We start from the raw sequence: 10,736 nt of genomic DNA, 5'->3' as shown, positions 1-10,736 counted from the left end.
CCATGTCAATATATTTTATGCCATAATTGTAACCATTATTGCTGAAAAGCATTCCACTGGGGGGACACATCCCTGTCAGACATCTACATATGCTGTTTCTAATTCTTGGTTGATATAAACAAAGATATAAGGAACAAGAGGAATCTTTCTAAAACATGGCTGTGCACACATCACTCCTTTACTTCCCTCCTGCTCAAAACCCAATGGCTCCTCCTTGCCCACATGGTGGAGCCTAAGTTCCTTAGCTTGGCCTTTAAGCCTGGACCCCTGGAACTTCTGCTGCTCCCTGCCTGGCTTCTCCACCACCGCCAGGCAGTTTGCCCCCCCCAGATCCCCGCAGGCCCTGCCCATTCCTGCGTCTGTGCCTTTGCCCACCTGTGCCCCCCCAGCCTGGACTGCTCTCTCTCTTTCACTCCGCTTGGCCCTGCCCCAGGGCCACCTCCCTTAGGATTCCATCTCTCAGTGATCGAATCCTCTCGTTTTCATTATCCTTCTGTGTGTCCTGCCCATAGGGGACTTTGCATGGTGCTACATTTTTGCCCTCTTTTCATGGGTAGTGCTGGGACTATGCTACTGGGTACCACTCTGGGTCTCCAGTGTTTTAATGGTGCCTTGTGCAGATGGGCACTTCCTTGGCCTAGGTTTGTTGATGCTGATCATAGTGGTTGGTTTCTTTCTACCTGGAATGAGGGTGGAGATGGAAAGATGCACCTCTGTGTCACTCCTGCTCACCCGGAGCCTGTGCCCACCGTTCCCGGATCTCAGTTTGTTGATGACTGTTGAATTGATGAGACACAGGGACAGCTAATGCACAGCCCACAGGCCCCCTCCACTGGAGCCAGGGGCAAAGGCACCAAGAGAGGTGGCAATGGTCTCTCTAGTTCTAGACACCAGAACTCCGCCAAGGGGAGCTGAGCAGAAGTGGAGGGGGTGGGGCAGGGTAGCGCAGGGGTTGCTAATCCCAGCTTCCTGTCCAGATTTTCCTTGACTGCTGCTCAAGGCCTGATTTAGGATTAGGATAGTCGCAGCTGCCGAAATGGATATCCTCTCTCACCTGTTCTTAAGCAGAGACGACCTTGCTGACTTCCTGTCAGGAAGCATGAATGCTTTGGTAATTTTTCCAAACATGGGAATGGTGATGAACTCCCCAGCGTCTCCACGTCTGAGAATCAGTGCCTCACCTTGGCCCCTGACCAGGCAGCAAACAGCTGCAAAAGGAGAATCAAGGGACCAGCCACGTGCTTCTGGCCAAGACCCCAGCCTCTTCCGTGAACTTGGTGGGTGCTTCCTTCCTTGGTCTGCTCCAGAAATCCCGGGACGCCCCTCCAACTCATTAAGTGACAGAGCAGATCCTTTACCCTTTTTTCATGTAATTCTCTATTCCTGCATAACTCCTCATTTGAGTCAATCTGGCTCTGGGACCTGGAAACCGAGTGTCTGAGTTGAAGCCCTGCCTCCTCAACCCGCTCATTCACTGAAAAAACACGGGTCCCCAGACCCAGTTCTGGGGATGAGCAAGGGGTGGGAGGTACAGCAAGGAAGAAGACAAGGTGCCTTGGCAGCCCCGGCCCGGGGGGGGGGGGGTGGTTGAAGGCGGACCCCCTGGGAGAGAGACAGGCCTCCTGGGGAACCCTACATCCTCTGCGTGGGAGACAGGAGGGCGGAGACTGCAGGGGCAAGGGGAGGGGAGGGAGAAGGCCCCGAGCACTAGGTGCTGGGGCGGGGCCTGCGCATGCGTGGCAGAGACCCCAGCGCCCGCGGCGTCGCCATGGTAACCCAGACCCTGGGACACCCGCCCGCCATGGCTGCCCAGACAGGCGCGAGCGGGAGCCGCCCGGCACCACAGAGTGCAGCCCCGACAGTGAGGGCTAAGCCGCCCTTGACCAGGGGCCGGGGGTGGGAGTGGGAGAAACGATGGGATTGGGGGGCAAGGGAGGGCGAACCCTGGAGGGAGTTGGGAGGTGAGGAGAGCGACCTCGACCCGAGAGGAAGAGCTCCACAGGCCGTGGAGGCGGAGCGGGGGAGGCAAACCGCGGGGGTGGGCCTGGGGCTCGCGACCCCCCCATCCCCTTTCCCGCCTGGCCTGGCTGAGTGTCCGCCCTCCCCCAGCCCTGGGTGACAGTCCTGCAGCCCCTCGCGTGGGCGGTCCCGCCTCCGCCCCCGCAGCCGGGCCGCGTGAAGGAAGGTGAGTACTCCGGGGTCACCCGCCTCCACCCAGCACATTCTCTGGGCGTCTGCACCTCTCCACCCCACTTTTGAGCTCCCGGGGCCCCGCCATCTGGGAAGGGACCCTGGGGTCAGGGCGGGACGGCACTACCCGGGGAGCCGGGGGAGACCGGGCATGGGCTTGCTGCACCCCTACCCCTAGACCTGCTGGAGCTGATGATGCTGCAGAACGCGCAGATGCACCAGCTGCTGCTGAGTCGCCTGGTTGCCGGGGTGCTGACCCCGGCGCCCCCCTTACCTTGCCCACAGGTGCGTGGGCTGAGAGGGGGGCGGGGCATGGCGGGTCTCTCACCTGTAGGTCCAGGGGTGCGGCTCCATCTAGGGTCCCTTCCTCTTCTCATCCCCACCCCAGAAAAAGGATGGGGCCGCAGAGGAGCAGGGAACCCAGGGCACACCTATCTGGCTGGGTCGGTGACATTTCTTGTGCCCTACCACGGGGGTCCCAACATCCAGAGGACCCAGGCCTGGTTTTCAAGGTTTCCCTGCAGTGCACCCCCTTCCCTCTGGACTGTGGGCCCTGTGAGGGGCAGGCACTGCTGTACCCGTGCCTGGCTCTGGGGCTGACACTTATTCAGTAGATATTTGTAAAACAAGTGAATGAAATTTCTATCCATTACTTGTCCATGAGTAGATGGATAACTAGGAACACAAACCAGCCTTGGCTGTGCCTGACACATGTGGAGGCCCAAAGCACGAGCACATGCCGGTTGGGGGGTGAGGAAAGGCTTCTTGGAGGAGCAGGTGGCATTTGAGCCAGACCTTGAAGGCCAGGTAAGGTTTCGACCTTTGGAGGTGGCGAGCACTTGTTCACCCTCCAGGCTGGCAGGGGTCAGTCAGGAGACAGAGTGGAGGGGCTCAAGGGCTGAGCCTAATTCCGCCGGCAATGGGTGCCTTGAAGAGTTTTGAGCAGAGAAGTGGCAGGGAAGATTCAAGTGGAAGGAGCCTGCAGAGGCCAGCAAACCTCGTGGGAAGCAGTCTTGGGAGAGGCCGAGAGGGGGACCCAGCTCTAAACTAGAGGGGAGATCCTGCCTGGGAGCCATTTTGGAGGTGGATTGTTGGAGAGGGAGGAATGAATGAATGAAGAGCTGAGGTTGGTACTGGTGCATGTGCGGAGAACGGAAATGTTGGCCGAGGCTGAGAAGTTGAAGTGCGGGCTGGGTGGCAAGAGGAGACTGGGGTGGAGAGCAGTTCAAGGAGGGGCTGGTCAGTGGAATCAAGCACGAGAGACGCTGAGGAGCTGCATCCCCCATGGAAAACTGTGGAAACTATGGACAGGACAGGAGTGTTACCCCACCCCCACCCCCAGGCCCTCAGGGGCTGTTGGGATGAGCGCCCAGCTCGCTGTGGCTAGGGCACAGGTGGGTCCAGGGGCTGGGGGTGAGGCCAGGGGCAACTTGGTGGACTGACCAGCCCAGCTCTAGAGTCAAACCTGGATCCTTCTAGTCCCTGTTCTGCCACTTATTAGCTGGGTGACCTTTGACAAGTTGTCCAACCTCTCTGAACTTCAGCTTTCCCACCTTGCTGGCATGTAGTAAAAGCTCAGTGACCGGTGGCCATTATTATGATGCGTAGCTGAAGAAATAATTTCGGGGAATGGAGGAGAGGGTGGTAGGGAGGGCCTGGTCCTGTGCCATCGTCTCCCCTCCCCTGTCCCACTCCCCCCAGGTCTACATGGAGGGCCAGCAGGAGGAGTCTGGGGAGGAGGAGGAGCTGGAAGCGCAGGAGGAGGGGTCTCTGGTGTTCCACCACCACTACCTGCCCTGCCCCGTGCTCACCCTGGGCCCCCTGCTTCCCTGGCCGGCCCCTTTCCCACCCCCTCCCCTACACCAGCCCCACTCGCAGGACACCCCCAGGATTCAGCATTGCCCTCCTGCCTCCAGGAAAAGGGAGGGGTGAGTGAGGCTGGGGGTTCTGGGTGCTGCCAGGGCCCTGCTCTGGGGTGGGGCTAGAAGGTCTCCAGGGACTGGGGCTGGGGTGGAGATACTTACGGGCAAAACCCCAAGGCCTCCCCTGGGCCACTGATGGGGGTCTTTTCTCTCCCCCATCTCAGGAGAGCTGTGCCGCCACCCCCACCCCCCAGCGCCACTGGGACTGTGGGTGCGGATGTGCCCCCTGCTTCAGGTAGGGCCCAGCCTAGGATTTGGAGGGCCAGGGGCCCTGTGGGGAGCTCCTTCCGTTATCACTGTGAGGCAACTGGCCTGTCCCCTCCCCTTCTCCTCCGTGGGGTCCACTGAGGCCGGAGGGAGTCAAGATGAGAGTGCTGTGTCTCCCCCAGACTACTATGATGCTGAGAGCCTACCATGAGGACGGACGCTGGCCCTGGGACCGCGCCGGCGTCGTCACGGGCATGGAGATGCCCTGAGACCCCCCACCCTGCCTGTGGCCTCTGGTCTCTGCACTGTGCCTGGCAGCCTTCCCACCCCCCAACCCCACGGGCTCTCCCACCCGGGGGCGTCAGTCCCTTCTGCACCCCACGGACCGCCTGAACTGCCTGGAGCACCACCAGGGCCCAGAAGCCACAGAAGAGCCCAGTCACACCCCCGTTTCGTGCCTGAGCTAGGGGGTGGCCTGGGAACCAGAGCCGCTCCCTCGCCCCTCCTCGTCTCCACTCCGGGCTGACAGGGATGTGGGCTCTCCTTTAGTACTAATAGTGGAGACAGCGGTGGGCGGGGGGCCTCTCTTTTCCAGGGGGCAGCGGCCCGGCTGGGGAGGAGCCTGGGGCTGAGCCCACTCCCTTGGGCCCCCACCCTACCCCGGGAAGCTCCTTGGGCAGAGGGAGAGGTCAGGGCCGCGTCCTGCTCTTACCAAGTGGGGGCAGAGCGTCTCTGGGCCCCGCCTGCCCAGGTGCTCATTCCCACCCTCCCTCAGGAGGAGAGTCCCTCAGGGCTGGCTGGGGTGGGGGTGGGGGTCCAGGGCCTGGGCCGACTGAGGCTGGGGAAGGGCCCTCGTGAAGGAGGATGAGAGAGGCTGACCGAGACATTTGGGGGAAGGAGTGTAGTCTACACCTGGCAGGTCCCCCTTCCAGCCATGGGGTGTTATCCCAGAGGAGACAATGAGGGCACGGGGTTAAGTCCAGAGCTTTTTATTCAAGCTAGAAGAGGAAAATGTCCCCAAAGTCCTCTGCTGTTTGTCACAGTCCTGCAGCCAGGGCTCATGCAGATTGTGCCCGGCAGGCCCGGGGCAGCCTCCTCCAGGCAGCCCACACTCCGTAAGCACCTGTCCGCTTCTGGTGCCAGTGCTGGCCGAAGACAAAGCACAGCAGGACGGATGTCACAAACAAGAACAGCAGCACTGACACAACAGTGACGATGATGACCAGCTGGTTGTCCTGCATGGGCTCTGGGGAGAGAGGGGTGTGGTCTTAGAAGTCACCCCGTCCCAGGTACCAGAGCCACCATCACCTGCCCCCCCCAACCCCATCCACCCTGCTGTCAGCCTGTGCACAGAGATGAGTGGCAAATGGTGTCTGCTCCAAAAGTATTATCTAGGAGAAGAGTAACCTCGGCCAGGCCACCAGCCACACCTCTGCCAGGCTGGGAGGGCAGATGTCTACCTGCCACCAGCCCTGGGACCAGCATGGCCTGGAGGGTGGCATGGGCCAGGCCAAGCCCCTCCTCGGGCAGAGCCGAGTGGGCTTCATGCCACACTCCCCAAAGGTCCCAGGACAGCAGGGTTGCGGGGACCTTGGGGGTCCTCAGGCCAACCTCATTTAGAGAGGAGCCAAGGCCAGAGAGTGGAAGTTGCCTTGGTCAAGGTCACACAGCTTGAGAATGACTAGGTTAGCTCTCCTGGCCTCTGGAACAATCAAGCTGGGAACAATTCCAAGCTGGGCACTTGGAAGAGAGCTTCAGGGAACGGGGAGAGTAAGAAGCCTCTGGGGTTAAACGAGGTGGTGGTGGGGTTCCTGGTGCCTGCACCCCAAGCTGGCCAAGAGCAGGGCTGAAAGTGGGTGTCTGCTCCCTCCCTCTGCTCGTGGGGGTCCCTCCTCACCATAGACCTCGAGGACCTGGGGCTCCGAGGCACTCCGAACGATGCCCCCGCCCCGGGATCGCAGGTCCAGCTCCGCCTGGCAGGAGAAATTGCTGTGGCCGTCCTCCTTGCGCGCCGTGGCACTGAGCGTGGCCGTGGCCTCTCGGGGAGCAGGTGTGGCCCTCCCAAAGGTCTTGTAGTGCAGGGTCTCCTTGCCGCGGAGCAGGGTGAGGGTGAGGTTCTCGAGGGGTGCCACGGCAGGGGCCCTGCACTCAATGGTGAAGGATTTGCCCACGGCCACCCAAGCAGGCTGCAGCTTCAGTATCACTTGCTTTGGGGGCTCTGCAGGGGAGAAAGAAAGGGGGTCTGTCAGGATGGGAGTGCAGACCCAGCAGATCCCACGAGGCCAGGACCGTCCTGCCGCTTCTCAGATCCCGGGCTGGACCCTTGGGGGAGGAAGTGGGCTGAGGCCTAGCCCCCTGGAGAACGTAGAGAGAAAGAAGGAAGCAGTGTGGGGTGAAGAATGTTCTGGGTGGCTGTTTTATGGACATGATCGTTTCAAGAGTGGAGGTGATCAGGTGCCTACAACAAGAAGGTCCAGAAGCTGTACCGCAGATGGGAAGGATACAAAGTGTGGGTCTGTCTCCACCCCCACCCCAACCCCAGGAATTAAATACAAATTTCCAAAATTCAACAATGGGATGATTATGTTGAGAAGCACGTAGAAGGAGGTGCTCCCTGGGGTGAGAGCTGCCCTGCTTCTCGGGGTCACCACCCACAGGATTCCTCCCCTGTTAACAGAAGCCAGTGGAAACCTGGAGGCCCCCGGACTGGATCTTTGGCCTCCCCCTCCCTGCCAAGCCAGCATGTTGGATTTGGGGTGTCTTTCTAGTTAATCACTATTGGTTGAGGGGAGGACCCAAGGGAAACCGTTGGTGCCAGGAGGTTGAGAGAATCTGGCCTCCCTGGGAGGTTTTCAGGGGCAGAGGTGTGTGTGTGTGTGTGTGGGGGGGGGTTTCAGGGGCAGGTGTGTGTGTGTGTGTGTGTGTGTGTGACTGTCGCACGGCTGGTCTCTGGGCCAACGCAAAGCCCTGGGAGGTTTTCAGGGGCAGAGGTGTGTGTGTGTGTGTGTGTGTGTGTGTGTGTGTGTGTGTGTGTGTGTGTGTGTGTGTGTGTGTGTGTGTGTGGTTTTCAGGGGCAGGTGTGTGTGTGTGTGTGTGTGTGTGTGTGTGTGTGGAGGTTTTCAGGGGCAGAGGTGTGTGTGTGTGTGTGTGTGTGTGTGTGGTTTTCAGGGGCAGGTGTGTGTGTTTGTGTGACTGTCGCACGGCTGGTCTCTGGGCCAACGCAAAGCCCTGCCTGCTGCCCCTGAGATGCCGGCGGCCTCAAGGAAGCCAGGTGGATGAGTGAACAGATCTTGAGCCGACTGGCCTGGGCCCTGCTCTTTGTCGCCGGGAGCTCAGGGAGGTGGGGCCAGGCGAGTGCCCCGGCAGTAACAGAGAGTAGATGTGTTTCTATTTCAGTAGACACAAGAGCCTACCCCATGCCAGTGTGATTGTGGCTCACACTCCCTTTATCCAGTATATGGATGGTTAAGTAGGAAAATGGGGACAAAAACTAAATGAAAAATAGGGTGGGAAGGGAGAGATGATTTGGTGGTTCTTTTTTATTTTTTATTCTTGTTTTTACTTTTTCTGATATAAAGAAAATGTTCAAAAAATAGATTGGGGGTGATGAATGCACGATTATATGATGGTACTGTGAACAGTTGATTGTACACCATGGATGATTGTATGATATGTGAATATATCTCAATAAAATTGAATTAAAAAAAAAAAACCTACCCTAGTGGAGAAGAGGGGGGATTGGAGGGTGTAGATGGGGCGGGGAGGGGAGGGGGAGAGGAAGGGGAGGGGAAGCGGCGTGGGGAAAGGGGAAGAGAGGAGGGGGAGGGGCGAGCAGGGGGGGAGAGGAGGGCCGGCCGTGCAGGCCACTCACGGTACACGCTGATGCTGAGCTTCTTGGATAGCTGCTTCCCGAAACAGACGAAGAAGCACAGGAGGTCCGCGTCCTGGGAGATGTTCGACAGCAAGTACTGACTCCACTGAGGCTGTTTGTCCAGCAGGGTCTTGGTCAGAGCGGTCTCCAGACCCCCGTGTTCTGGCTGGGGACAGCTGGTGCTGCAGTTGACTTTCCAGGACCCTCTGAACTCAACCACCAGCTGCTCTGGCCACACGTATACCTCAAATGTGTTCTCGCCAGACCCTGGAAGACCAGAAATGCTAGGCAGGGACCACCTGGCCCAGGGTCCCTGCTGCCCTGCCCACTGCTGGCAGTCTGGATCGAGAGGCAGGCACCCAAGAAAGACCAGGGATGGCCCCTCTGGTCTCTTCCCTTGTTCGGGCCTGATGGCCTCACGGCTAGAAAGACGAGACGGCCCCCTAGCTGTCTCCCTGCCTCTGGGCTCTCCTTCCTCCAGCCTGCCTGGTCCATCGCCTCCAGATTAGTCTTCCTCATGCACGTTGTCCATCTCCACAGAGAGGGCTCCTACTCGACCTTCAAGGTCCAACCCATGGCCCCTCCTCCATGAAGGCCTTTCCAAAGCTAGCGGTGAACTCCGAGCTTCTGTGAGTTTACTCCTCCCTCCCTACCCACTTTCACAAATCTTTTGGAACCCCTGCTCTGTGCCAGGCACTGTTCTAGACTTGGCATACGGTAGCGATCAAAGCAGACCAAACCCTGTGCTCGTGGAGGGAGACAGACAAGAAACAAGTGAAAACACTGTCTGGCCATGGGAAGTGCCGGGGAAGGGAGTGGGGAATGGGGTGGGATGGGGTGGCCATTTTAAAATGTGTGGTCAGCAAAGGCCTCACCGAGATGGTGCTGTTGGAACAAAGATGGAAGGAGCTGGGGGTGAGCCTGCAGGGGTCTGGGGGAAGTGTGTTCCAGGGAGAGTATGGCAGGGAGATGGAGGCAGGTGGAGCTCAGTGAGCAAGGAGGGGGGTCAGAAGGGTCAAGGGACCACCTGGCAAATGACACTTGACGTTCTGGAGCTCTAGAAGGCAGGGCCCAGGTCTTATACGTCTTTGTGCTTGCCACAGTGCCCTGTGTGCAGCAGGCCTTCAGAAGTACTTGATGCACCAAGACTGAGCCCCAAGCGCCCACCTCCCACCCAGTGAGCCGGGGAGGGTCCTTGGTCCTGCCCAGCTGGGCCCAGCCTGTGTCCTGGGCTCCCACACCCAGGCCCCCACTGGGCTGTCAGCGAGGGGAGGGGCACATAATGAAACAACAAGAGAAGGGCTCTGTGGGTAGACAGCACTGGGTCTGAATGCAGGGTTTGCCATGTTTCAGCTGCGGGGCCCGGGGCAGGGAGCCTTCTCTCTCTGAGCCTCAGTTTCTTCATCAGTCCAGGGCGCTGGTAATGCCTTTCTGGCAGGGTCGTCAAGAAGGTTAAATGAGATCCTGCGTGCAAAGCCCCCGGCAGGTTGTCCTGGTCACAGACTGCTCAGTACAGGGTGGCGTTCTCTTTCATAGGCCCCTGGAGCCCCTGGAAGGGCTTTCAGTTTCATCTTGTCCACAGCCAGTAAAGGGGGTGCACTTGGGTGCCCTTTCTGCCCCCCGGGGTCACTCTCTCACTTCTGAAGATCAGATAGAAGTGTGCCCTCACCTTCCCCTGCTCACCAATGTCCCTTCACATCCTGAGGCCCCCACCAGCCCACTGTTGAGCCTCCAGGACCTGCCTCATCCACGCGCCTGTTGAACCCAGTGTCCAGGCTGGGACAGCACTCAGTACCCAGGACAGGAGGGGCCCCTGTGTTCAAAGCCTCAGCAACATCGGGCCAGGGCCAGGGGAGCAGGGCAGCCCCACAGATGCCGATACTCCACCCTCTGGGAACCCCAGGCACCCGGCTCACCTGGGCAGCAGAGCAGGGCGAGAAGGGCCATGGGCAGACCCCAGCAACTGAAAGGGGGCATCTCGGGCAGCGTCCGCAGGCTTGCAGGGAGCAGCCGAGGGCCGCCTGGGAGGGGACCGAGGGCACGGGTCAGGGAGTGGCGGCTTGGACCCACAGCCCGGAAGCCCCAGCATTCTGCAAGCCAGTGACCACATTTCCTCTCATTATCTGAGCCAGTCTTCGGGAAGCCATGTGTGCGGGCGGGCTCCCAGAGCTCCAGGCCACCAAGAAGCCAGGCAGAGGAAGTCGGGAAGCAGCTGATAAGCAGGGGCATTAGCCAGTCCTCCCGGCATGCTCTGCGGGCAATGGGCAGCTGAGAGATGGGCACAGGCGTGTGCTTGTGTGTGAGTTGTGTGTCATGGGTGTGCCATGGTTCAGGCGTGCTGTGTGTCTTTGCGTGTGCAGGGGGAAGAAGGAGGATGCCTACAAGCCAGGTCCGGGGAGCCCCCTATCCCCTAAGACACAATGTGCAAGTCACTTCTGGGAAGAGAACATCCACTGCCAGGGTCTGTCCATAGCAAAGGGGGTGGAGGGCAGGCTTTTCTAGGGAAAACTGAAAGGGGCAGGAATTTGAGGTTTTCCAACTAAATG

At 59.5% G+C, this 10,736-nt stretch overlaps 2 protein-coding genes across 4 annotated transcripts; one reads left to right on the top strand and one right to left on the bottom strand.

The window, feature by feature from the left end:
- Positions 1-1,765: 1,765 nt before the first annotated feature.
- On the top strand, positions 1,766-7,866 carry PRR29 (proline rich 29). Of its 3 annotated transcripts, none has more exons than XM_037809755.1 (7): positions 1,766-1,861; positions 2,110-2,185; positions 2,369-2,475; positions 3,892-4,118; positions 4,277-4,347; positions 4,502-7,193; positions 7,451-7,866. In XM_037809755.1, the coding sequence occupies exons 1-6, from the start codon at positions 1,769-1,771 to the stop codon at positions 4,528-4,530; spliced, it is 603 nt and encodes a 200-aa protein (XP_037665683.1). In that variant the 5' UTR covers positions 1,766-1,768; the 3' UTR covers positions 4,531-7,193; positions 7,451-7,866. The 3 variants fall into 3 exon arrangements, with proteins under 3 accessions (XP_037665683.1, XP_037665682.1, XP_037665684.1); XM_037809754.1 differs by having other exon boundaries at positions 4,502-7,319; XM_037809756.1 differs by lacking the exon at positions 1,766-1,861 and adding an exon at positions 1,878-1,896 and having other exon boundaries at positions 4,502-7,319.
- On the bottom strand, positions 5,293-10,262 carry ICAM2 (intercellular adhesion molecule 2). The gene is made up of 4 exons (XM_037809753.1): positions 10,107-10,262; positions 8,191-8,457; positions 6,217-6,537; positions 5,293-5,565 (listed from the first exon to the last, which is right to left on the bottom strand). Exons 1-4 carry the CDS (start codon positions 10,165-10,167, stop codon positions 5,378-5,380), a joined length of 837 nt encoding a protein of 278 aa, XP_037665681.1. The 5' UTR covers positions 10,168-10,262; the 3' UTR covers positions 5,293-5,377.
- Positions 10,263-10,736: the final 474 nt, after the last annotated feature.

The sequence above is a fragment of the Choloepus didactylus genome, chromosome 18, assembly GCF_015220235.1.
Source record: "Choloepus didactylus isolate mChoDid1 chromosome 18, mChoDid1.pri, whole genome shotgun sequence".
Lineage (NCBI taxonomy): Eukaryota > Metazoa > Chordata > Mammalia > Pilosa > Megalonychidae > Choloepus > Choloepus didactylus.
This window is presented reverse-complemented; position numbering and strand designations above follow the sequence as displayed.

What these genes read in the sequence shown, in the direction of transcription:
- PRR29 (XM_037809755.1), top strand. Translation starts at nt 1,769, where the DNA reads ATGGTAACCCAGACCCTGGGACACCCGCCCGCCATGGCTGCCCAGACA. An exon ending in GCCGGGCCGCGTGAAGGAAG is followed by an intron (nt 2,186 to 2,368) that starts GTGAGTACTCCG and finishes CCCTACCCCTAG; the next exon opens with ACCTGCTGGAGCTGATGATG. An exon ending in GGATGTGCCCCCTGCTTCAG is followed by an intron (nt 4,348 to 4,501) that starts GTAGGGCCCAGC and finishes TGTCTCCCCCAG; the next exon opens with ACTACTATGATGCTGAGAGC.
- ICAM2 (XM_037809753.1), bottom strand. Translation starts at nt 10,167, where the DNA reads ATGCCCCCTTTCAGTTGCTGGGGTCTGCCCATGGCCCTTCTCGCCCTG. An exon ending in CGCCCTGCTCTGCTGCCCAG is followed by an intron (nt 8,458 to 10,106) that starts GTGAGCCGGGTG and finishes CTGGTCTTCCAG; the next exon opens with GGTCTGGCGAGAACACATTT. An exon ending in CCAGGTCCTCGAGGTCTATG is followed by an intron (nt 5,566 to 6,216) that starts GTGAGGAGGGAC and finishes CTCTCTCCCCAG; the next exon opens with AGCCCATGCAGGACAACCAG.